This window comes from Carassius auratus, chromosome 14, assembly GCF_003368295.1.
Source record: "Carassius auratus strain Wakin chromosome 14, ASM336829v1, whole genome shotgun sequence".
Lineage (NCBI taxonomy): Eukaryota > Metazoa > Chordata > Actinopteri > Cypriniformes > Cyprinidae > Carassius > Carassius auratus.
In genome coordinates, this window is record NC_039256.1 from 1976831 (window position 1) to 2004613 (window position 27783).

The following is a 27783-nucleotide window of genomic DNA, read 5'->3' on the forward strand; positions in this document are numbered from 1 at the left end:
AGGCGCATGTGCGGAAGTGACGTGGCGCGTGACGTTCGCTCACTCAGCCCGTCGGTTCAGCATGGCGCCGCTCTCGGTCTCTCTGAAGTGCGGATTTCACTTGCAAAGGCGTAGATTGTCCCTGTTGCTCCAGCAGAGCAGCGCCGTTCACGGGTGGAGCTGTCGCGAGCACCGAGCGGCGGATAACCGGAGACAGTGGAGCACTTCCCAGGTAACGTGACAGTCACCTCTGTCACACACACACACACACACACACACACACACACACACACACACTCCAGGACTCAAACTTCACACACTCACTAGAGTTCACTAATCTGTGACAGTTCAGCTGCTTGTATCGCTGTGTGCATGCTCCTCTTTATTCTGTCCGGTGTTTACTGTGGCAGGAAGTTGTCATGGTCCTTCGTGACTAATGAAACCGTGACTCCTCTGTTGTGTAAACGTGAATTTCTCTGTTAGTCAATCTTAGGATCTTTCGCTGTTATAGTCAACGCGTTTACACTATATCCTGGTATATAATATCAGCGGATTGGTTGATTCGAGTATGTACATTACTGTGTCTGTTGTAGATCGTTTCAGATTTAATTGGTAACCTCTGGTTCGGAGTTAACTCCTTCGCTCCCGTGGGTCATGTGGTATGAACATGTGTGCTCAGATAAGACTGATCTATCCCTCTCTTCAGCTCATATCAGTGTAACACGAGACCGAGCCCTGTTTACACTCACAAACCCTATGTGATGTTGTGACCGAACTATCTTTTCTCTCTCTGACACCTGTCAGAGTCCTTGTGACATTGACAGCTGACATTGTTATTGAAAAGTTGGTATGATTCATTAGGGTCTTCATGAAACGTCCTCAACATACTTTGGTGAAAATTCCCCAGTGGTCATGTAATAAAAAAAAACCTTGTCAGCAACTGCGACCCATTTTGGTGCATGTCTCTTTAAATGCTAATGAGCTCTACTGACCCCGCCTCTCGGCATCTGAAATAGCATTCAGATGTATTTACACAGTTAATGACGTCACTTTGCCAGGAATCTGTGAACGCTGAAAATGAGTGATAGCTCAAAGTGCATTCTGTATAATGTGATCATAATTGAACTTACTTAATAAGTAGCATCAATGCCAGTGACCAGTAATATATTAATTGTTCAGAAGCATGAGGTTAATTAGCTCCATGGCCAGAACTAGATTAGATTTACTGATGCATTTTGCTGTAGTGTACACCAGTCGTTACATATCACATAAAAATCACACGTCATATTTCACCAAATATGCCCCCAATGGAGCCAGCTGAAATGTGAACTTATCTTTAAGAGGAGGTTTTTATGTATAATGCAACTTTGGAAACAAGTTAAACTATGGACCTGATGCTAAAGTAGTCCAGTGAAAATGTTAATGTGTTTGATATTTCATGTATTTCATTCAGCTGTCAAGTCAAAGCCGAGCATCTTCAGTATGGGCCAACAGCAGACGTCCCAACAGCCAACAGATCCTAGAAACAGTGAAAGTGAGTGGAAAATACAAGACATTGATGTGTGTGTGTGTATGGGTCAAAAATGTTAAGATGTACGCATCAAAATAAATGGACAAAAGGGATTTTATGTCCATAGAAAGGACATTAAATGCAAGTAAAGTGTCTACTTTTAAGGATTCAAAAAGTTTTTGGAGAATAAAATGTCAAAATTTGGTTGAAATATTGTTACGTTATCATTCAGTGTAACACAATATTTATGTAGGAATTCAGACTTCATTCTTATTCTGATTTGTGCACAGTAAAATATGTAAAAGAATAAGGGGGATATTCAATTTGATTGTGTTTCAAATGAGTAAAACGCGTTGAGCTGTCTCGGCCACTGTACCAATCTGTATTTGTGTTGAAAGGAATTAGTCTTTTAATAAGCCATCGATTGACGGCAACAACAACAAAAGAAAGAACTCAAAAATGCAGCATGCAGTGGGAAGTGTAATGCGTGGCTTGGTGTGTTTTAGTGTTTACAGATCTCAGAGAGACCGTGCTGGCACGGAAATGCAGGTGCAGGACTCAGTGCAGACCCCAAAAATGTGGTAAGGCTTTTTTTTTTTTCTTGCTTCTATGTAATTGAGCTTAAATATTGAGGATTTTTTACACAAAACATGACACTTATATTAACTGATGACAGCATAGTGCAGTGTTTTCCATTGATTTACACTCTGACTAGCCACCGCTGCCTTCAGCTCCCACATCTCACAGACACGACCATGACTTTAGCACTATATTCAGCAACTCTCAGACCCCTTTAGTGACCTTTATTCCAGAAAAGGTACATAGTGACAAACCTAGGGCCATTTTTGGATGAAGCTTAGCTTTCGTTCAGTTGTAATATGTCACCAGAACTGCCCCGCGAGCACGAGGTCTGACTTTGTGCACTCCCAGATCCACTACATACATACGATGTATGTCTCGACGCAAACACCACACAGTGACATTTACATTTATTCATTTGGCAGACTTTTATTCACAGCAACTTCAATTAATGAATCAATGAAATGAATTTATAAAAGTGTTATCGTAAATGGTGAAATGATTCAATGGGTTAATAAAATGTATTATAAATAAATGAATAAATAATACATTCATATGAAAGTATAACACAACACAAATGTGTGGTTGCTCTCTTGAAGCAAGACACACACAGATCCTTCACATCCTGTAATGATTATATTATATTATATTCTGTATTGATTATACATCAGCAATCACAAAATCTGTTGTAGTTTAATATTTAACACTGGATGTGAGAAACTCAAAGGTCTTCACAACATCGACATTCAAATAGTTTGATTAAACCTGAAACTAATGACATATTACTCTATAGTGTAACAGGGTTTCCGTTGTCCGGTAATTGCTGGACATTGGCCGAAAAAAAAAATGAAATGTCCGACAAAATGAAATGTCTCCGGTCAAATTGTCAGAATAAAATTGCCTAATAATCCCACCCCCCCTAACACAATCTGAATTTGAGAATAAGCCTAAAATGTATAAAGCAAAAATACACCGAACTTTGGCTATGATATGAAGGAACAGGCTCGTTTGAAAGTTATTAAACATTATTACATGGCTTGGTTGAATTCCAATGTGGAATGCGGTCTGTTATTTCTTGATATCAGACCGCTGCGAAGCACTAGCGGCGCCAGGATTTTGATTGTAGGTGGGCCTCCAGAAAACTGGATGGGCCAGTTAAAATAAGCCAAAAAAAATATATATATATATATAAAAACGGGTTCCCCTTTCATCTCCGTTTCAGCGCTTTTCTGGGCACTGAGGACAGTGACTCAGTAGCCTACCTGAATTTAATGTGTAATTAGCATAGGTAAAAAAAAAAATTTGTTTTAAATTGTTAAAAAGACATTTCAAGCTTTCTTAAGATATATTTCATGTCTGTGAGGCCTACGCTGAGTTTCGTTAAATTAGGATGAGATGCACTCCAGTTCACTAGCAATACAAGTGGCCGCGAGGGCGCCTGCATGATTAGGCCTGTCGTCTGCTATATTTGCTTCTTATGTATTAAATCCAGGCAATTGGTTGATAAAAAAAATTATTAAAATTAAGATACAATTTATACAAAATGAAATTCACTTCAAAAAAGTATTTCTACTAAACAAAACTTAATTAAGTGGTCAAAATCATGTCTGACCCGCTCCATGTCTCTCGATATTGCGCATCTTATCTTACTCGTGCGGTTCACTTTTCATAATCAACATAAATTAAAAAATAACATTATAATATTTTAACAAATATTAAACTAAATAAGCTTATTTAATGGCTACAACATGTATAGTAGACCTAGAATCTCTATTTATACAAATTGCTGCACATTCATTTAATTCTGAATTTTGCACACATAAGTTGAAAGGCATTTGTTTGTGCATGCATGTAAAACATATCTGCAACTTTTATCAAGTTCACTGATAATTATGCGTGCATTTATGAATTATTATCTTAATCTATAATGAAACAAGGACGAAACATATGCTTTGTTTGTTTAGAATGGAATGGATCGCAAATAGATCCGAATGAAGAATGATTCCCGTCTATTTGAAAGTTAGGCTAATAAACATGTTGCATTCGGCGGCCTGATTATGTCATTTTTTACGTTACATAGCCTGCCTCCAGTTTTCCTCACCTTGACTAATTAAGAGGCGATACTTGACCGGCATATCATCAAAATGTCCGGGAACTAGCGGAAACTCTGTAGTGTAATTTACTTATAATAATGATACTATAATGTATTAAAACATTTAACACACAATCAAGAGATTTTGTTTTCTGACAAAATTATAAATTAAACATTAAACACATTATTTGACAAAAATGCAAGGTTTTGTTCTAAAAGAACTGATGTGTTTTTATTTGATAACTTTTTAAAAGGTTAATTTAATTGTAAATTAATTTGTTAACCACAGTTTCTGCAGATAGATCTGTATTAAATCATAAAACACATTTTCAACTTTTGAAAAAAAGAAATAATAATTCATAAGGTCCTGTTATTGTCAACATTTTCCTGAATGATTTAATTGTAAAATTTTTAGGTAGTTGATTAACAATATTTTTTTTCAATATTATTATTATTTTAATTCATTTAAAACCGATCAAAATGTGACTCATTAAATGAATGGTGTTGGTCTGCTCATCTAGTCTCTCCTCAGATCTGGTCCCCACTGCAGAGAGGTGTTTGATTATATATGAGCCTCATTATTAGTAATGTTTAAGTTCTGTTCATGATGGATCTGAGCTGGAGTCAGATTACTGCTCTCTTTCTGCAGACATCAACACATCATAATGCACACTCAAACCAAACATCATTCAGAAACCAGATATCATTTTTGATATCATTTTACTAGTGGTTGCAGGACACTATACAGTAGGTCATTTATATATGTGAGGATTGCAAAATAAAGGAAACTGACTTAAAGCTGCAGTAGGGAACTTTTGACGCTCTAGTGGTTAATAAACAGAACTGCTTGTGTCTTTCAGAAGAACATTGTAGCCGGAACTACTTCTCTCTGTTTATGTCTATGAAGAATCACAAAGGTACTGGGTTACTCCGCCGCGGTACCCCCGAAGCAATCTAAAATAGTCCGAATATAAACACTTATTATAGGTGCACCCTAGTGATTCAGGACAAGCTAAAAACACAGTTTGGAAAATGGATTCATGGTGTACTCGCTTATTATGTAAATTTTTCTACATTTTGAACACAAACAAAGTTACGGACCGCAGCTCTGATTGGTTATTTCTTACCGGGAGCGCATGACTTTCTGCAAATGGCAATAGGACACTGGGAGGAGCCAGAGGAGCTTGATTTTTTCACAGATTATCTGTCTCATATTCTACTGTCAGGACATAATGACAGGTTTAACAAATATGTAAAAAATATTTTTTTTTACAAAAGTTCCCTACAGCACCTTTAATATAGTGGACTACCAGTAAAATTGATTACAAAATTATTCAGACACTTTGACGTGAACATGTTTAGCTTAAGATGAAGTTGTTCTGACACGGTTTAACTCTTGAGTTCTTGTCATATTGTATAACCATTATAGCGAATAATGTGTGACATGTTGGTGTCTGAATACTTTTTACAACTTGATAATTTGTTGGGATGCTCCTATTTAAACATTTTGTTTTGGCTTTAATGAGCATTTTTTAAGAGAATGAAAGGTAATTTTGTGCTTTTTAAACTGAGAAGTGCTCTATTTCTGCTTGTTGCAGATGAAGGAAGTGAACTCGTCGAAGATCCTTGCAGCCATGCTGATGTATGTTTGGCCCAAGGACAGACCGGACCTGCGCGCTCGAGTGGTCTTATCACTGGGTCTCCTCGCTGGAGCCAAGGTGCGTTTCTTTATTATACCATCATTTATTCTCTTCTTATACAGTTCTAGTCCTGTGACAGAATAAACATAGAGGCTGTTTGTATTTTGATATGTTGTGCTAGATAACATATTAGTAGTCGACCGATATGTGTTTTTTGACCGCCGATATCTTGGAAAGTAGGGAATTTATTATTATTTTTATTATTATTATTAATATTCAAGAAATTTGAAATCCTTTAAATAAAATAAATAAAGCAGAAAAACTTATCGCCCAATGCCGATATTTAAAAAATTGCCAAATATCGGCCGATATATCGGTCAACCACTATAACAAAGTGAGGGATGTGCAGTTCTAAAGAAATGAAATCAATAAAAGTAACACACACACACTTAAACACACTAACTAACACCAACCAAACTCTAAACTAAACAAAAGAAATATTAACATGAATTCATCAGTTTCAGCCGCTCATAACCTAGTGTGCTTGAACAACTTCACTCTGCGCGCTGTAAAGATGTAAGTCACGTGGCATACTAACCTGGTCCCATCGCTATGTATGGAGAAAGGACATTATAGATGTGCAGATTTAATCCTAAGCTTCAGCAAAAAGCATTCAAATAATCAGTCATGCATGGGAAATATAAACTGTTTAGGCTTTTTCTGTTCTTTAAGGTTTGTGCCTGTACAACTTCCTTGAATAAACTCTGGTAGATGGAGAGTCGAGTCACATCATAAACTCAGTAGAACAACACTATGATGAGTAAAGTTTCAACAGAAGCAAACTCTAACACAGAGAAACTCTGAATTGGAAAAACCAAGTAAGAGCCAATGCAGGAAACGCAAACACTCCTCCCACACTCGTGTCACATCTCGGTCTTTAAACACGCCTCCTAGCGTCTGATTGGTTCTGGAGGACTGGCAGATCATCATCCAATCACAAGACCTGTGAGATGAGACGGTGAACACCCCTCCCAAAACAACACTGGATGTAACTAGGGCCTTATGAAATCGGTTTTATTTTTATGTTATGTATAATTTTTTGCAAATTTCATTTATTACGTTTACATTTTTCTTGATTCTGTTTTTTTCCCCATTTAGTTTTCCTGGACTCCTTTTTAATTGTTAAATTATAAATTGATAAAGACTGACAAGGGCTTCATAAATGCATAACTCCCTTTAATTATTAGCTTGTCCTGACCGCTGACATCTTGTCGTCCCGTGGTGCAGAATTCAACGTGGAGAAAACCGTACTCTGTTATTGAGCAAGAAAGTAATAAAAGCTTGACAAACCTTCATCTCTGTTACAGACAGGGTTTGTTTGACTCTTGCAGTATGACTTGCCTCCATGACTTGCTTTTTTGTCTGCAGAAAACACAAAATAATTTATTTTAAAATGTCTGAGTTTTTTTTTTTGTCCTTAAAAGGAAAGTTAGTAGAGCCCAGTGTCTTTTGGACCCCAACATTTATCATGTTATCTTTGTGTTGCGCAGAAGAAAGTCAGATCATACAGATTTGGAGCAACATAAGGTTGAGTAGACGACAGGATTCATTCAGACAGTTCTCACACATTGATGATTCTCAGTATATTTTATTAAACATATCATTGTACAATTGAATTGAATTTAAAACCACATAAAAAACATCAGTACAACGAATTGAACTATAATCAACAATTCGGGTGATTTCAATGTGAGTTTGTCACAGAACTGTCAGTGTTAAGTCTTACATTGGTTCATTAACTACTTTGTTCTTTCTCAAGAAATGTACCAAGCAGCCTTATTTATATGTTTAATTTCTATACAGTGTATATGATATCAATAGTTTTTGCATCATAGTCGTCTGGGAATTGGGGTGGGGGAAAAAATTAAACATAAAATTGCTTTATTTTAATATTAGGCAGTAGTTTACTGAACAAATAGCTCTTTTTTTAACCTTTTTGTATTACTAGTTTTAAACATTTCATAGTTTTTTTTTTGTTTTTTTGTCTCAATTATTTATTTTTCTTTATTATTAAAAATAAAAAGTATTTGTGTGTGTGTTTGTTTTTGTATGTGTGTGGATGTCCACAAATTGAGGGTACATGATGTGCAATTTTGAGTTAAATGTTTATGTTCTATATGTTGGTTACATTTGTTAGTTAATAAAAATGTAATATCATAATATTGATTGATATACCCCTGAATCGAATCCTGTTGAATTTTTTTTTTTTTTTTTTTATATTGCATTGCTGGCTATGAGTATTAATATCAGACTGTGTCCCCTACACGTTCTCGAAAGGCTCCATGAGAAACACTCAAGATTCATCATCGTGTGGCATAGAAATGTGCCATTCAGCTCAAATGTGTCATACGTAGAAAGGAGTGAGGGCCAGATTCAAGAGAGATGTCGCCCGTCTAATGTGCTGCTGTTTATTGGCATGACCCAGCAGCTATCCGCAAGCTTTTAATTAGCTTTAATAACCATTTCACTTCCATTAGTGGATGCATCAAGCGACTGTTAAAGCCTCTGTCCATCAGTGCTCTCAGGAACACTTGGCGTGCTCACATCAACCTCTCCTTTTTCTGCTTGTCCTCCAGATAACCAACGTGATGGTGCCCTTCATGTTTAAATATGCGGTGGACGGCCTGAACCAGATGTCGGGACACATGCTGAACCTGAGCGACGCGCCGAACACGGTGGCCACCATGGCAACGGCCGTTCTGATTGGCTGTGAGTCCGGCCTGCTCCTGTCTTGGCAGGTGTTTGGCTTCATTTTGGGAAGCGTGCTGCATATTAAGCGCCAACTGACCTTTCCCCAAAAGTTTTGTCAATATTGCTTTTTAGATTTCTTGTAATGTGTCTTGTCATGCATGCATCTGCTCTGGGTGCAAATACAATTTGGAAGTTTGCTTCAGATGCTGCTCTCTTTGACAGCATTGACCTCAAATTCTGGCTACAATACCACTTTATTAGCAGAGAGAAATGATTATTCACCACAATGGTTTCTTAAACAATTACCCATCGCCATGAGATATTGCTTCAGCTGCCAAAAGACCAATAAGGGTCGACTACAACTGTAATGTAACAATTTTTTTTGGTATTTGTATGAAGAAATATTAGTGTAAATACATTAGTATAAATGCATAGATGCTATAGCTTTATCACACAAAATACTGCGATTCCATTACTACTTTAATGCATTTATAACTTGTCTATAATAATTCATCACAAACATTTCCTGTCAAGGAGTTTGACCATACAGAGTAATTAATTATCTTAATTTATCCAAGTCTTAGTTGGCTTTTGTTGGAGATGTCAGTATGCAGTCTGTGCCATCCAGTGGAGCCCAAGTGCATGTTTGAATAAAGATAAAAGACAATAATGAATGATAGTAACTAACCACTTAGTGAATCATTGTGTCTTAAAGTCAAATTCACTTTCTTCCCATAACTGCATATATTAATGAGAGCCATTAGGTCCTGTGCACACAGACCATTAAATGCTTCTCTGCTTCTGCTTCTGCTTGTGTGATTTGTGTGCGCTGCAAGGCACAGATTATCTGCAGAATTTGTGGTGATTGATATTGTATTGAAGGCACTAGAATTTGATGCATTAAGAGCAGGTTTGTCTCCCTCGAACAGATTAAACCTAAATGGGATGTTCATGTCAAGACAATGGCAAAATTTTGCAATTAGAAGATATAAGCATTCAAAACTGACAGTCTCTCACTTCAGCCAATACGGATCAACAGTTTTGATGACATTAACCTTTACTTTAGCTTCTCCCTTTTGACCGTTTTGGAGTTATGAGTCATTATTTTTGTGCATCACTCTGAAAAAACAACACCTTCAGGGAGGCACAAATGCCTTCAGGGCTTAAAGGGTTAAAGTATATCCACGCTTAACAAGGCGCTTGTTACCTAGATGGTGTTAATGTTGGAAAGCAGCTCTACAGTGAGTCAGATCTGTTCATGGGTCAAGAAGAGTTTAAACTAGCTGGTTTAATGAGCTTTAGGTGCTCTCGTGTGAAGAGGAAGACGTTGCCGTACTCTGTTGTCATGCAGTCGAATGTGTTTCCAGCCTCTGACTGAATATTCCCTGAAGCTTGTTAACATTCATGCATATGCACATCCAAATAATGTGTAGTGTGCTGCTGTGACTGTCTCCAATAACGTCTAATTTATTGGAAGTTGTCATCGCAGCACAGAATCACTCCCTTTGTTTCTCCAGCAGCTATGTAAATGAGGTGGCACACACTTCATCTAATTTTAGTTTTCTGTGCTTTTGAGTTTGTGTTGTGTTGACGGTGCACGCGTGTGTTTTCAGACGGTGTTTCCCGCGCCGGAGCCGCTCTCTTCAATGAGCTGAGGAACGCAGTGTTCGGGAAGGTGGCTCAGAGCTCCATCAGGAGGATCGCCAAGAACGTCTTTCTCCATCTTCACAACCTGGACCTGGGCTTCCACCTGAGCAGGCAGACAGGAGCGCTGTCCAAAACCATCGACCGTGGCACTCGAGGAATCAGCTTCGTGCTCAGTGCTCTGGTCTTTAACCTGGGGCCTACAATCTTTGAAATGATGCTAGTCAGCGGCATTTTGGTAAGTCAGAATGATGCCCTCACGTTAGTAAGTTTACAAAGACTATAAAGGCTGCCAAAACCTCTCTCTAACTGTGGTAAAATAACTGTAAAGGTGCAGTCACTTTAGTGAAATGGTAGCAAAATATGTCATGTAGGGATGCACTGTTATGGCAATTTTGACCTATACCGATAACCGATAATTCTTTGTATTTTGGCCGATAACCGATATTTTGGCTTATAAATCTAAATTTTGTGATCGTTTTTGACCACAAAATAGTCTCGCCATTAAAAACCATGTCCCAAACACTTCAACATAAATAAAACATAATCAGTACAGCAGCCTATTTTGAACCGGTGTAAGTTTTACAATTATTTTTTACTCTCCTTTCACAAACTTTCTTTAACAAAAAAAGAAAAAGCCTGATAAATAAAATAATGCTTAATGCAAACAAGTCAATGGACAACATTAGTTATGTGTAAAGAATCAAAATACATGTGCCATGGATGAATCAAATGCAATAGCCTCCACACAGACAAAAATGAAATCGTTTTAATTAAACCATTTTGTTGATGAAAATAATACAATAAAAATTTAAGTGTTGGTTATAACTTATTAATAATTCATCAGTGATGTTGAAAAAGTAACAAATTAATGCAAATGTTTCAAAGAGCAGCGTAGCTGAAGAGCTAATTAAGCTGAAGCACTTTGTTAGTGGGTTAATTAGGCTATATTTGAATCCGATATTTCTACAACATAAACATTACTAATTATCTGCAAAATAAGTTGCAAATGCACAAGTGATCTTGAACTATGTTGCGTGCTGGTCAGATGTGTAGTGGATGTGTTCTTGGCTCCTCCCACAACAATGCACTGAAACACAGCAAATAAGCCCAAAGAGTTCACAACTTTTTATTACAGTACTGTTCTCTTTATGTAATGTATATGAAAGTCCCAATTATAGTTATTAATGTTGTGCATTGCTGTTGGAGCTGTGTGCGCTGAAGCTGAAGAGCTGGATGAACACCAGTAAACTGAAATGCTTTGCTAGCTGCTCATTTAACTCAAGTAAATGATTGGAGTTTGCACGCAATATTTCACAGAGCAGCAGTAAATGTGAACGCGCATAAAAGATGGCTTGGACTGGCTTTTTGCTTTTAAGAATACAATAACAATGAGATAAATGAGAACAATGTTCAGTAAGTGCATTGCATTAATTTTGTAGCTGCTACTGATAGTGATCAAATTAATAATAATAATAAGAAAAATTAATCGATTCCTCCTGAAAGCAAATGAAGTGCATTAGCCCAACTGTACACTGGCTGTTTACAAGACATAGCAATGTACAGAAAAATCCACTGATGCACTGGAAGCATAACATAACATAGCATAGCATAACATGACATAGCATAACATAGCATAGCATAGCATAGCATAACATGACAACATAACATAGCATGACATAGCATTACATAACATGACATAACATGACATAGCATAGCATAACATGACATGACATGACATGACAACATAACATAACATGACAACATAACATAACAGAGAATATATGGAATAAAATAATTATTTATTCCTCAGGCTAATGTGGGACATCATTAGTAAAGTGACGCTCTTGAGTATAACACATCATTAGTGCATGTGGCACTTTTGTTGTGTTCAAGAATGAGCTGAAATCTCACACAATGGCTTTGTGTAAAGGTTAGAGCATAAGAAGTAATTTTATTCACTAATAATCAATGACGTGTTCACTTGTGAGTCCATACAGACACCAGATTGAACCTGACATCTGCAGGACTCCTAACATCACACGCATCCGAAGTTCAGCTCACAGATGTAAAGTCATGGACGGGATGTAGTCAGAGGCTCAATGAAATACAGGAGATCTTAACACTAATAGTCTTGAGTTGTGCTTTCCCTAATGTGCCTAATATTTATCTCCACTGCTCGATTAATCCAAATCCAACCGTACGTTTCTCCATTCGTCACACTCCATTAGGTTGTGTAACGGTGAAAATGCAGGATGAAATGAATATGAGTGTGGGTTGTTTAGATAAATGACGCATCTCGTCTCATGTCATGCATATGAAGACATGTGGCTCTTTCAGTTCCTCACAGATGTTTTGCTGTTTCTCTGCAGTATTATAAATGTGGCGGTCAGTTTGCTCTGGCCGCTCTGGGGACGCTCTCGGCGTACACCGCTTTCACCATCGCTGTCACACAGTGGAGGTACTGTACGAGTCTGACAGATAGCAGTCATTGTGTTGATCACCGCTGTATTGTAAATCACTGTCTGTGTCTGATCAGGACGCGCTTCAGGATCCAGATGAATAAGGCTGATAATGAGGCTGGAAACGCTGCTATCGATTCTCTCCTCAATTATGAAACCGTTAAGGTGGGTCAAATGAAAAACTACATTGTCATTGCAACTTCTTTGTGTTTTTGCATTGTATACTGAACACACACAAACCAGAAAGCACAACCTTGTTTCCAGCGAAGCTCGGCTGTGTGCATGATCGATAGATTTTCGATAGATGGATAGAAAATTATAAGAGGATTATAAAATGATCTTCATTAGTGTTCAAGTTAATAGAAATGTAATGTATGGAATTACAAATGTGCAATTCGAAAAGTAAGTAAAGTGGCAGTTTTATAGATGTAGCCCTACATTATGCAGTCACTCAGTAGAAACTCGATCGTACCGAGTGATTGCATGATTCATCTGAAACTGGAAATTATGTTGTGAAATTCATCAATTATGAAACCAATTCAGTTACATCGTCCGTGTCAACATATACATGTTGTGATTGCAAAACAAACAGGAAAAGGCATTCCATCAGATTTTATTCAACAGTCACCAGTGGCAATCTCAGCAAAAATGTCACTCTTAATAATATCTTTGGTGGTAAATGCTAGCGTTTTAGTCACAGTCTGGAGCCCTGTATTATCTAACAAGCTGTTTCGGTCTCGAGTCTCAGATTTTCTGCTCTTCAGCTCAATCTGCTGTGCGTTCTTGCTAAGAGCAGATGTATTTCGTGCCGAGCTTTGTTTCCTGTCACTGGTGTGTCAATGCATGTGGATTTAGGATGTGTGCTCGCATAATGAGACCTCCCCCCACTCCAGATCCGTTACACCAGCTCATACACCCCAGTGTGTGTCGGTTTCTCTCTTTAAAGCGGCCTCACTCACAAAACAATCCTCCATACATCCTCCACCACAGTTTGATGAGCTCTAATGAAATGTTCAGAGTGTCACGACAGTGCAGGAGTGTTAAAAAAGCTGATGAGATTATTAGACTACTGATCTTTCTCAGTGGCATCATGGTATATCAGCACAACTTTATGGCGTTTACACTGCCGCTCGAAAGTTTGGGATCAGTATGAAGTCTTACGAAGTCTGCTACAAACAGAAGTGGTGTTTTTGATTTTAAATGAATTTTCGGAGTGAAATTTATATATCAGTCAGGCCATATATTAATGTTTTGAAAAAGCATAGTGCTCAAGCTATGTCTTCTGCTCTTCATAATCCTGTCACTGTCCTCCACGCTGTTTATCACCTCACCACAGTTTGTCAGATTTCAGAGCTAATTAATTGTGTCGCTCTTGTGTTTCACTCCCATCATCCTCTCTGCTGGAGAGTTTGTGAAGGCATTAGACTGTGGTTTACTCAGCTGCTGCTCTTCAGAGAGATGCCATTGTAGCTTTAATAACATCTGAATGTGTGATTGAGGCATCGCCAGCTCGTGTTACACGCTCGAGTTCACATTTCTCTCTCTTTCAGTACTTCAACAATGAGAAGTATGAGGCCGAGCGTTACGATGGTTTCCTGAAGGTGTACGAGTCGTCCTCTCTGAAGACCACCTCGACTCTGGCCATGCTCAACTTCGGTCAGAGCGCCATCTTCAGCGTCGGCCTCACCGCCATCATGGTGATGGCAAGCAAAGGCATAATGGCAGGTGAACATGACACATTTCATCTCGAATTACTCAGTAGCGTTAGGGGCCAGTTGCATTAACTGCTTAGACCAGTTAGTGAAGCTAGAGGTTGGTGAAACTAGTTCTTAAAGGATTAGTTCATTTTTCTCCATATAATGGACTTCAATGGGGACCGACGGACTGAAGGTTAAACATGCAGATTCAGTGCAGCTTCAAAGAGCTCCACACGATCCCAGCCCAGGAATAAGAGTCCTGTCTAGAAAAACGATGGTCATTTTCCACAGATGCTGGTCTTGCACTAGCTGGCCTTCACGCATGATGTAATCCTGTTGGATAGGACAAACGTAGTTAGCTTTTCTTCTGTCTGCTTTTTGTTATTTTGTATTTTTATTCTTTTTTAAATGACCAATCATTTTTCTAGACAGGACTCTTATTCCTGGGCTGGGATCGTGTGGAGCTCTTTGAAGCTGCTCTGAATCTGCATTTGTAACCTTCAGTCCATTATATGGAGAAAATCCTGAATTTTTTTCCTTAAAAACCTTAATTTCTTTGCGACTGAAGACAGAAAGACATGAAGATGACACCGAGGCGAGTACATTACCTAGAAACTCTTATTCTGGAAGTGAACTACTCCTTCAAGACAAATAGTGGCTATGTGTGAAAATAAAAGTGCGGTTTATCTTGAAGAACTTATGACAGAATATAGTAATATGTAGCGTATTATTTTTAAGCAACTATCATACAACCATTACATTTTTGAATCCCTGTTTTAATTTATAGCGTTCTATTGTGCAGCGTCTTGTTTGATAAAATAACAAAATCAAATTGTCAAATTGCAATGTTTTTTATAAATAAATTGATTTGAGCTTTGATTTAAGCTTTGATTCCGCTGGAAGTGCAATGGGTTTCATGGGGCCTTGAATTAAAAGTTCTCTGACTCTGGAGAGTTTAATCGTGAACAAACAATCGTTCTCAAGGCCTGACAAACACAGAGAGCACTTCCTGTGGTGAATGAAAACCTTGATAAATATGAGTATTGTGTGTTTTGGCTGCAGGCACTCTGACTGTGGGTGATCTGGTGATGGTGAACGGACTGCTTTTCCAGCTCTCCATGCCGCTCAACTTCCTGGGCACCGTGTACAGAGAGACCCGACAGGCCCTCATCGACATGAACACGCTCTTCACTCTGCTCAGCGTTGACCCCAAAATAAAGGTGCGCGCCGCCTTTACTGTGTGGAGGACAAAACTACTTCAATTTGTATTGTGTACGTTTGAATTATTGACACATTAGTGATTTTTTTAAACTTGAATACTGAACATTTGAAACTTAAAACAACTTAATTTTTTTATAGCAGAGTTTTAAAGACGTATTTTTTAAACTGCATTTTTTTTAAAATCTTGCTTCAATTTTCCAACGTGAAGAGGAAATTCGGAACATCACATTTAATATTCAAAAATTCAATATTCAAAAATTTTGATTGTATTATATTCACATCTACAAAAGTCTGCTGTAAAAATAAAATAAAATCTAATTTCAAATGTTCAATATTTGAGATAAAATAAAATTCAGAACTATGTTAAATGCCAAATAATATTCCGTTTTGATAAACGCCACTCAAATGTATACAATACAAAATCAAATGGTTTTGTCATATTATAAGCTTTATTATAAGACTACAAGAATTATAAGAATACCTGTGAATCGTGTTTTATTATTTGCTCCAGCTGTTTTATCATTTAAAATACAGCTTTAAAAGAGTTTCCTGTCAAATTGTTGAATATTACAAAAGTGTGTAATTTGTCGTAGTATTTGTTTTAAATTCCAGAAACATTTGAGTGTTTCCTGTCTTTCATAGCGTTAGTTTGACGAAGCTCATTCTTCATTTGGCTAATTTGGTATGCAGCCTGAAATTAGCGTGAATGAAATCTGTCCGGTTGTTGGCAGTGGTCAGTAATGGTTTTCACCGCAGGACAGCGCTGCCCATCAAGCCATTGCTGTGGGACCTTAATATGATTTCTCAATTTAGTGTAAAACTACTATTGTCTTGATGGCGTCATTCCAATGGATTGTCGTAGAAATGGGTTTCAATTCCTGTTTCAAGCCTCTAAATGTACGTTTGCTAAATGTGTTTTTTTGACCCTTTGTGTCCTGAAGGAGAAAGACATGGCCCCGCCGCTGCTCGTTCCACCCCAGGAAGCCACCATCAGGTTCGAGGATGTGTATTTTGAGTACTTAGAGGGCCAAAAGGTGCTTAACGGGGTTTCATTTGAAGTGCCTGCTGGGAAAAAGGTGGCCATTGTTGGTGGCAGTGGATCTGGGTAAGTGCTCCGGGAAAGACACACTTATGTTATATTACCTTCAGGTTACACTGAACTTGGCACAGTAGAGTTTGGATTGGAGCTGAATAACTTTGAGAAACACAGCAGCAAAGGCTTAAATTCTTTGGAGTGAGAACTATTAGATTAGTATTGGATTATTAGCATTTAAGACCGTGATGAGAGACTAAAAGCCCATCATTTGAGCCCCGTTTACAGCCAAACAGTAAATTAACTCATGCTCAGACATTTAACCCCAGAGCTCCTGTGAAACAAATTAAAACCACTTTAATATGTAGGAAATAAGGTAACCAACATTTTAAGGCCCTGGTATGCTTTTTTAAAAACGTAATATTCTTTTTTTTTAACGTTTCCAGCCAGAAGATTTTGAACAGTAGGATTTTTATATTTTTAAAGAAGTCTCTTCTGCTCATCAAGTCTGCGTTTATTTGGTCCAAAATACAGCAAAAGCTGTAAAATTGTGAAATATTTTTACTGTTTAAAACAACTGTTTTCTATGTGAAATTTTTTTAAGCTGTAATTTATTTCTGTGAAACTCCGCTGTATTTTCAGCATCATTCCTCCAGTCTTCAGTGTCACATGATCTTCAGAAATCAGAATAACATGATGATTTACTGCTCAAGAAACATTTATTATTATTAATATTAATATAAAAAATAGTGGAATCATTTTCTTTCAGGATTCTTCAATGAATGGAAAGATGTGAAGATAAGCTTTTATCTAAAAATGAAAAGATTTTTTGTAACCTTATACAAAGCTTGGAGTCAGTATCATTATTTTTTATTTATTTGGGAAAGTAATTAATGAAATTAATCTTTTTATTTAGCAATGATGCTTCAAAATGATCAAAAGTGATAATAAAAACATTTATAATGCTGCAAAATATTTCTGTTTCAGATAACTGCTGTTCTTTTGAACTTCCTATTCATCAAAGGAACCATATGAAAATTATATTCTGCTGTTTGCAACATAATAAATCAAATAAGTAAATCATCATATTAGAATGATTTCTGAAAGATCATGTGACACTGAAGGCTGAAATAATGATGCTGAAAATACAGCTTTGATTACAGAAATAAATTACATTTTAAAAAATATTCAAATAGAAAGCAGTTATATTAAATAGTATAAATATTTTGCTGTTTTTTTATGTATTCTGGATCAAGTGAACGCAGGCTTGGTGAGCAGAAGAGACTTCTTTAAAAACATTACATATATTAATGGTTTTGTTTACCTTTTTTTTGGGGGGGGGGGTGTCAATATTTTTTTCTAAAGAAAATTAAACATGCATAGTGATGAAAGACAAAATATCAAATGTCACGGATGTATATCAAAGATGGATAAAGTCAACAGATTTTACTAGTAGACCTAACAGTCTCTGTGTGAAAATTTCAAAATAATCAAATAATGATGCTGCCATCTTTCTGAACTCATTTTACCCCCTGAAATTTGGCTCTGAATCTCAAGTGAAAATTGCTGTTTTGAGGGGGGCTCTACAAAATAGTGGATTTCTCAGTAAATATACATGCATGCCATTAAATATAAAAAATTTAAGATATTGTACTGTGTACAATGTATTAAAGTTTCCAGACCCAAATGATAGTAACAGGATAACAAGTCTGTCTGATGAAACAGCTCATGTAATATTTATTTTAATGTCGAGCATTTTCCTCTCCTCACCCTGACACTTTGTTGAAATACAAATACAACCACAGAAAACCGAATTTGACTTTCTTTTTCTCCTAGGAAGAGCACGATCGTCCGGTTGCTGTATCGTTTCTACGAGCCCCAGCAGGGCAACATCTTCATCTCGGGCCAGAACATCCGTGACGTTAGTCTGGAGAGTTTGAGGAAAGCTGTGGGCGTCGTGCCGCAGGTGAGGCTCTGCAGATCTAATTATCACCTCCTCAGGGAACATTTGTGTTTCTTACTCTTTAAAAATAAGTATCTGATATAAACTAGTGGGAAGGTACCATGGGAACCATAATTAGACTTAATTTAAGGCTATGAAAAAAAAAGAGACTTATTTCATCTTCTGAGAAATCAAAATGTAAATATAATTTCAGGATGCCGTGCTTTTCCACAATACCATATTTTACAACCTGCTCTATGGGAACATCAACGCCACGGCGGAGGACGTGTACCGTGTGGCCAGACTGGCTGGGATCCACGACGCCATCCTCAGGATGCCTCATGGGTACGACACGCAGGTCGGAGAGCGCGGCCTGAAGCTCTCAGGTAACTTTCTGAAGGGAGTGAACAGCTCCTTTGTTTTAGAGGAACAGGATGGTTTCTTCTGGAGTGATCTAGAGCGTGTTTTTCCTGTGACAGGTGGAGAGAAGCAGCGTGTGGCCATCGCACGCGCCATCCTTAAAAACCCTCCCATTTTGCTGTATGACGAAGCCACATCTTCACTAGACTCGATCACTGAAGAGGTGAGAGCCTTCGACTCGTGTGCCAGTGAAACAGTAGATTCCTCGATGACGGGTATGAAATGGGCATGAAAACTGAATTGCACAGAGCTGTCTGTACACATGAAGACACAGGAAGCCGTCAAGATAAATAGCTTCTTTTTTTGTGTCACATTCAGAAAGGAATCTGTCGAAATGTACCACTCAGATCACTAAGAACAGACTGAACGTTTGTTGTGGATGAAATTAAACGCCTGGCGCTGGTTTTTAATCGTGTGGATATTTGCTGTTCGTTTACTCATTCTCAGGCCATTCAAGATTCTTCAGATTCATTTCTTCAGTACATCAGTAAAGAAGATTTTTAGCAGAAACCATGGTTCTTGCTGATTCATTGAATGACATTCACCAGCTGCCCCTCTTCTGAGAATTAAAAAAACAAGCATATCAAAAACACAAACTTAACACCCATGGCTCCTGACGAGGGCTTATGAAGTGAACCGATCGGTCTGATCATTATTTATGACAGTATTACTGTAATCCTCAGACAAACAGAGAAATCTGATTCTTTTCTTTGAACTGATTCTTTAAGATGGTTTGTTTTAGTGGATTGGCTCAGTTAACTGGTTTGTTTATGAGACATGCAATGAAATGTATGCAGTTATTTCATTAAAGCACTGCCTGGTTAGCCCCGCCCACCGATTTTACGTCACCGCCTGTTTAGCCCCGCCCACCGATTCTACATCACCGCCTGTTTAGCCCCGCCCACCGATTCTACATCACGTAATAGTGTGGCTAAACCCCGCCTCTGCAGATTATCATTGCCTGCTATTACATCACTGCCTGTTTAACCCCGCCCACTGTTTCACACGTGTTCATAACAAGAGGCAAACACAGGTCTACACAGAAACCAGACAATAAAGATGCTTCAAAAACAACAAGATGCCATTGCAAACAAGGCAGAGTTCAACACAGCAATTTCAGAAAGATTGAAACTAAAAGACGATGCTTTTCCATTATTTAGAGTGTTTTTATAACATGATCACTATTGCTTTGTCTGTTATTACAGATCGTTTGATGATGCTTTTGATGAAAACATCTTGATAACATTATAAGTAGACCTTAGAGAACTGAACAAAATAATATAAAAGCAGTTCATGACCACTTTAAGCCAGCCAGTGAAACTGGAGTTTGCCAGACTGAGAAGGGTTTTGTCTGCTAAAAGACTAAACCTTTCTGTCTAGTTTTTGAACTGTTTAGCCGTGTAGATCTAACCACCATCACGAACAGATCTTTAGAGATTGAATTACCTCTGGTTTTCCCCTGATGCTTTGGGAACACTTTTCATTTGATATTTACACTAAGCTTTTTTATTTTCATGAGGCTTTATGTCTTATTATAGTTAAAGAAGTGTCTGCTCTGTTGGCTTTCGACAGTGTTTTAATGTATCTTATTTTCAGAGGGTCTTCATATAAATCCTGTCAATCATATCAACGCTTGTTATTGCAGGGAACCGCAGACGGCTTCTTAATCAAACATCTCAAAAACATCAGCAAAGCTTTTTTCAGCCTTGTGGATTCATTCAGATCTCTCTCTCTCACTTTCTTTCCAGAATATTCTGACTTCTGTGAAGGCGATGGTGAGGGACAGAACATCTGTCTTTATTGCACACCGGCTGTCCACCATTGTGGATGCAGATGAGATTATTGTACTAAATCAGGTAAGCTCTTCTGAATCTGTAAATGTGTGTGACAGCAGCTGAAACCTCCAGAAATCATGCATGGAAGCCAATGCTTAATTCTCATCTCCTCTTAAGAAACATAAAACTACAATCCCCACAACTATAATGATTCAGATCAATGTTTTGCAGTGTATTCAACTTCCAGGTCAATGATCTCTTAAAGGTGTCTCTGAAGTCCCCAGAGTGTGTATGTGAAGTTTTAGCTCAAAATACCCCACAGATTATTTGTATAGCTTGTTGAAATCGGCGCTTTTAGAGTATGAGCCGAAATGCAATGTTTTTGTGTTTGTCCCTTTAAATGCAAATGAGCTGGTGCTCCACCCTCCCTTTTCAGAATAGTGCGTGGCTTCAAGAGCTCATGCTGCATCATACCATCAACAACAAAACAGGACCATCTCATGCAATCTGATTTTTTCCTGCTTTCACCATGTGTACAGTCTCAAACCCAGTGCATCAGTTAGGGAATGGATTCGACAAGTGGACTTGACCACTAGATGCCTTGACAAAGACGTATCAAACACTCCCCTAGTTCTTGCTTCCTAGCAACCTCGCAAATGGCCTTCCTGTGATGCTCTCTGTTCTGTGTTTCACGTGGAGGTCAAAGTCGTGCATGACTCTCGTGTTGAAGCCCTAACGTGAGTCATGTGAAAGGGACCTATAGGGAAACATTAGCATCCTTCCCATAAAGAGAGGTTCAGGTGTTTTTGTGATAGTATGGTGATTGTGGGATTGCCACATTGAAACAAAAGTGTGATGAGTTTAGTTTCAGATGTGTAGATGGGATAAAAGCATTGATGTGAATGTCTCTTGTGTTTCTTTCATTGCAATGATGAAGAAAGCTCTCAGTGCTGTCCTTGTGTATCCTTCTGCTATTGAGATCCAGGCTTTTGGTAGAAAAGAGCTCGTGAAATGATGACTATTCTCCTGAGTTGCCCTTGAGATGGGTGCGGAGCTTGTCAGTGATCCACTGCATTATGGCTTGTGTCTTGTTGTTCAGCATTAATGCATTCATGGGAAATGAAAGACCTCACTTGAGTTTGTTGCTCCAGTTTGCATAATGTCTGAACTGCACAGTAAGGACTGGTTATGTGTTATCAGATTCCCCCCAAAAATTAAGTGCTTGTTTATTATATTACAGTATTTCCAAGAAAAATAAAATTGCATTGTCTAGATAGAAACCTACCTACAAAGTCACGGTACTGTGAAAAGCTTTAGGCACGTGTGTAAAAATGCTGTATTTACTTGGTTTACTTGGTTTAATTGATCAATTCACCTCTAATAACTGAATTAAATCCACATTTGGTGCACCCATCCCTTGCATTTAAAACCGCTTTTCTCCAAGGTGCACTTGCACATTGTTTTTTAGGTAGCTTTGCAGCAATATTACAATCTAATATTAATGCATTTACATAAAATGTGAAATTTTACATTTAATATGTAAAATATTCTACCAGTTAAGTGTGCATCGATGCAAGCTTTCTGGGCTGATATCTTCCTGATGCAATGAATAAAATGCATAAAGTACTGTCTATGACAGAAATGTGCGCTGTCATGATCTAATTTAATGTGTTTTTAGTGTGTAGTGATTTCTTGACGTAATTATGAAAGGCAACAGTGTATAAATTGAAGAACAAATAATGTCTTAGATTACACACTTTAGAGTACTTTAGGATTGCATTTAGATTAAACTCTTACCATCTCTTGTTTATTTGATGTCAAACACATTTACTTTGCTTGCATAAAATACAGAGAGGAAGAAAATAAATACATTTATAAAAAAGTAATAAAAAAAAAACCACACAAAGACACATTACTATTTTTTTCTTTTTTTGGTAATCTGATTACTTAATCCAAATGACATAAAATCTGTTACATCCCAGCACTAATCAGGCCATTGATATCTTATTACTGAATAGCTAGCATGTTTAGCATCCCTGTTATCGTCCCTTCCTTTAGTCTGTAGAAGAAACATGCGAGTTGAGGCACACTCCTGATGCTAGCGTGTGCATGTGCTCATACTCCTGATCTTCAGCTGTGTGAGAGCGGAGGGCAGCGTGCGGGGGCTGGACCATTTGATTTTTAGCTCATTAGCAGTGGAAATACCTTTTGCCCGGCGCTCAGCGACACCTTTTGTTTGTCTCCCATGTGTGGAGACCTTTTCAATCCGGATGCGTTTGGGGGGCGGAAAAGAAACTGAAGCAAATATTGTTGTGAGATCTTGTGTTTTCCTGCCAGTTTCAAAAATGGGTCATAATACAGTGATCCAAGCTGTAAATGACACCGCTGCTAAAAATACGATCAGTGTTTGAGTCTTGCTTGGCAAAAGTGGCGTCGTAATTGATGCAAGTAACTAGCAAACAGCCGAGAGACTGGTTGATCTGTGATTGTGAAAGCTGTGTTGCTGGCAGTCTTTTAAGAGGCGATGCTGCATGTACGCCCACACCGCTGCATCCCTGCTCCGAGTCTCAGCTCTCTGTAGACCTTTCTCAAATATTACACACTGTCTCTCTGTCAGTGCCCCTTCAAGGCTCCAAATCTCTTGTTTTGCCCAGTTCGTCCAATTTGGATGCAGCTGCACAGTCGTTCTGCCTGCAGGCGTCTTTATGCTGCTGAATATCAAGGCGTCAATAAAAGAAACCGAGCTTAAATGCTAAATAACAGCCTCTGGCCTCCTGAAACAATCCCAAGGCAAAGCCTGCATAAACACTCAGGGTTTTTTCTTCTTGTGTGTGTTTATGGGATGGTTGCTGTGCATCGGTGCTGTTCTCCCACGACGACCCTTGCAGAAAAATAGATAATAGTTGTCTTAACCTTGCATGATCTCAAAAAGTCTCACTAAAAGTTTGATGATTTTTCTGAGGTCGAAACATGTTAAGATGCATGCATCTGTGACATGCTACCGATTACATGATGTGACTCTCTGTTTGTAAAACAAAGACATTTTTCATTGATAGTGTGCCATTGCACTGCATTCAATACAGACTGCAAACTCAAGGCTGAATTTTTTCATAATTAAAAAAAAAAATTCGGGAGCGCATTAAAAACTATTAAAATGTATCAAATATTTTTTTTTCCTCCAAAAGTATGCAATGGGAAATTCACAATCAGAATTATTATTATTATTATTATTATTATTATTGTTTTTTTGTTTTGTTTTGTTTGTTTTTTTTAACAAAAAAAGTCCAATAGGTTTATTTTTTATTTTTTATTTTATTTTTATTTTTTTTCTGTCAAGACTGAATTTATTCAATAATTATTAAATCAATTATATTTCAAATGTCTTATTGTGTAACCTGAAAAAAAAGTTCTGCATAATGCAGGGCTTTTAAGTATAAACAAGTCTGAAATACACCAGGACTCTTATTTTGTAATGTTTACACTGTACTACTTCCAGCTGCTCATGCAGACAGCGGAGTGAGATAGTATGTGCACTTTTCCATCTGTCTACATCATAGTACAATACAAAACAACCTAAAGCTAACACTGTCAGAATTCATCAGCAGTAGATCATAAAGGTGCAGTATTTATTGATTGTTAACCGCTCTGAAACCGCTTGTAGAACACACTGCAGCGACATGCTTTTACTTTGTGCATTTATTTCAAGACATCATAGCCTTGTTCTAGTTTTCCAGCCTCAAAATTAAGATGACCTCTCAACCCTCTGGTGCTTTTGGGTCACTTTTGGATTGATTTAAAATCACAGCTTCATCGGAATCGTACGAAACTTGTGACACTTATGGCATTTGGAATGTGAAAACACAAACATTGAGGCCATGATCCGAGCAGTCTAAGTGGTCGTAAAAATAAAAAAAAGTCACACTTGAGAATTTTTGTGTGTACAATCTACAAATCTGACACAATGCAGAAAAAAAATGACACCGCAGTGAAAGGGTTATACACTGAAACCTTTAGAGTCCAAAACAGACACATCCTCACACACACACACACACACACACAGTTATACACACTCAAATGAATTGGTATGGCTATAACCATATATCCAAAACGAGTCAGAAAACTGAAAAAAAAAAAAATTTCATTTTTGTTACATTTTTTAATATACATTTTAAGGTTTTTATAACAAAATGCTTTCTCTGTGTTTAGGTTTGACTGTAGTAATTATAATTTAAAAACTGATGCTTCAAATCAACATTTCAAACAAACAAACAAACAAACAAAAAAATCTAAACCTTGACAAAAAGTTGTTTTTAAGAATGTCTAAATATATATCCAAACTCACAACGAAATAAAAAAGTATTTATATCTAATTCATAAGCCTTTTATATAGATAATATATAGAGAATCTATGGGCTAAACCATGGAGTTACAGATGTTTTTCTTATTTTGGTCCCACCAGGTGTCACTAATCTGGCTTCAAAAATTAGATTTTAAAGGCATCGACTCTAGAAATTTGTCATAATTATTGCATAATATTAGTTAGTGGCATAAAATTATCTTAAAATAAAAATAAAATAGCAAAAACTTACATTTTACAACTGTGAAGATCACAGCATGACCCCCAATTGAAACTAACACTTTAGTGACATCCAATGCAGAACTGTATTTAAGGATCAGAAACGTATAATCAGAAAGGTTTCCCGCTCAGGTGATGATGCTCTGCTGTAATCGCTTTATAGGAGGAACAGACTAACATTCAAGTCAGAATCAGGAGGATCTCTTCTCCTCGGTTGTCAAACTGTGTTTACACACTGAAGGTGTCTCTATCTCACGTCTTGCGGTCTCTTGTTGTGCCGCAGGGAAAGGTGGTGGAGCGCGGCAGCCATCGGGCTCTGCTGGAGACGCCGGGCAGTCTGTACGCAGACCTGTGGAACACACAGAACAGCAGAAACACCAGCAGCAGCGGCAGCGGCGGGCCCGAGCCCATCCCCGAGCGACTCTCGCAGAAAGAGCAGGAGCGCAAGAAGCTCCAGGACGAGATCCTGAACAGTGTGAAGGGCTGTGGGAACTGCTCCTGCTGAGCCTGAGCCTTCACCTGAGCGTCTGGACCACAGCCAGGGCCTTTATTGTCACGTGCTATCAAGATGATCTGAAGAAACCTTTTATGTCAGCTGGAACTCTTCTAAGTTGTTTTTATTATGGGTGTGTACATATTATATATGAGATGCGCTGAGAAGTGCGTTGTATAGAGTGCACATATCACCGAATAGATATTCTGTCTGTTGAGTTACGTTTGATATGTCTGGACCGTTTTGGAGCTTTCTCTATGAACATTGTCTCTATGTATTAAACCAAATCTGAATCTGAGTTGCAAGTACATTTAACAAGTTTGTATTAAATAAATATCCTTCTTCGAGTGTCTGGGAGCAAGTGTTTCTTTCAGCGAATCTTTCAAATGAAGATGAAGCCAGATGAAGCTTTTCATCGTGTCGTCCAAGGGCTTTATACGCTCCAGGATGTCCATGAAATCACTCGAAGTCATTGTGTGAGGAGATATTCATTGAGAGCCTGAATGTAGAGTATAGAGGAGTTTCTGAAAGATGTAAATGTGTGTCGCTCCATCACTGAATCATCTGAGGGGCGCTGGGTCAATGTCTGTCAATGTAACTCTGCTGTTTTATGAAATCTCTTTTACTGCAGTTATATATTTTACTTTTTTATTTTCTAAATCAGAAGTGTCAAGGTGGTGTTGATTGATGTTTAAGAATGAGTAGTGATGCAGTTTTGTTTTAAAGTGTTTTAAGAGGGATGCAGGTAAAGTGGGACATTTTTAAATTACTAAAAATTTATTAATTATGGATTGACATGATGTTCTTGTAATACCATGGGATATATTATGGAAGTATTTTCTTATATAATAATAATAAAAAAACACAAAATATACACACTGTTATTTTTGATATAAAAGGAATTCAGATTTTCCCGCCTTTTATTTAATTACATTTTTTTGGACCCATTCAGTGTATGATTACTAAAGCGTGTCCAGCAACAGAAAACAAAGACAGCCGAAGAAAAAAAGGAGGATTATGCCATTACAGCAGTCTGGGGAGATACTGAATGTGACATTATTGTAATCAAATCTAAAATGTAATAAGAAAATATTTTTATTGTCATTATCCACTTGTCTGATTCGATTCACAAATGCAAATTTTAAAAGCACTCGATCTCCCTCAGCTCGTTATGGATCCCTCAGGGATCGTTATTTGATTAGTAATGATGCTTGCACCAGGTTTTTATTTCTATCTACATTTTTTAAATAAACATTTTGTTTTCATTCTTTCATTATGTAGCACGATAAAAACTCAAATTACAAATCGTATTTTAAGCTGGAGTGTGTCTGGATGGATTTCTGTATGATCTCAGTTAATGATTGATTGAGCCAGAGTGAGCTGTGATTGGTCCAGATGTTCAGCGTTCAATTAAAGTGACCGGCTGGAATCCATATGTTTACAGAACAAAGAGAAAGAGAACCTGCTCTTCATATAGCGAGAGCATTCTAAGTCTGATGATAGGGTAAACAGCTTTACATGCAAATATTGGCAAGGGTTCTTGTACATCGTATTATAATTACAGGCCTTATTTTCTAGTCGGTCATCAGTTGTTCTGATTTGAGTTAATTATGTAAGCTTCTTTCATGGAGCTCTTTCTTAAATGCACAGCGGCCCGTTTGGATGCAGCGGTGCATTCACTTGTTTTGCACAAATGGAATCTGCAGGTTTTCCATTGTGGCGTCTCCAGGCACATAAAAGCCCCCCTCTCAGCCTTTGTGTGAGCAGCACAAATAACACGTGTGTTCAAGCTGTTCCTCACCCCAGCACACAACCTGTGTCTGAAACACCAGCCGACCAACACCTGAACACTGAGCGCATGACAGATGACATGCATATTCAGATTTAGATCGCATATCCTTGGCAAATTTCAGCATTAGCACCTGAGATTTCCTGACATTCTGGGGCCACTCGAGTGCGTTCTTTGAGT

General features: G+C 37.8%; 1 protein-coding gene across 1 annotated transcript; it reads left to right on the plus strand.

The window, feature by feature from the left end:
- On the plus strand, nucleotides 1–26171 carry LOC113113402 (ATP-binding cassette sub-family B member 7, mitochondrial-like). The gene is made up of 16 exons (XM_026279571.1): nucleotides 1–211; nucleotides 1433–1513; nucleotides 1996–2070; nucleotides 5759–5878; nucleotides 8437–8569; nucleotides 10165–10433; nucleotides 12568–12656; nucleotides 12735–12822; nucleotides 14208–14382; nucleotides 15417–15574; nucleotides 16517–16680; nucleotides 18445–18574; nucleotides 18765–18936; nucleotides 19030–19133; nucleotides 20719–20826; nucleotides 25605–26171. Exons 1-16 carry the CDS (start codon nucleotides 62–64, stop codon nucleotides 25824–25826), a joined length of 2238 nt encoding a protein of 745 aa, XP_026135356.1. The 5' UTR covers nucleotides 1–61; the 3' UTR covers nucleotides 25827–26171.
- The last annotated feature ends 1612 nt before the right edge of the window (nucleotides 26172–27783 follow it).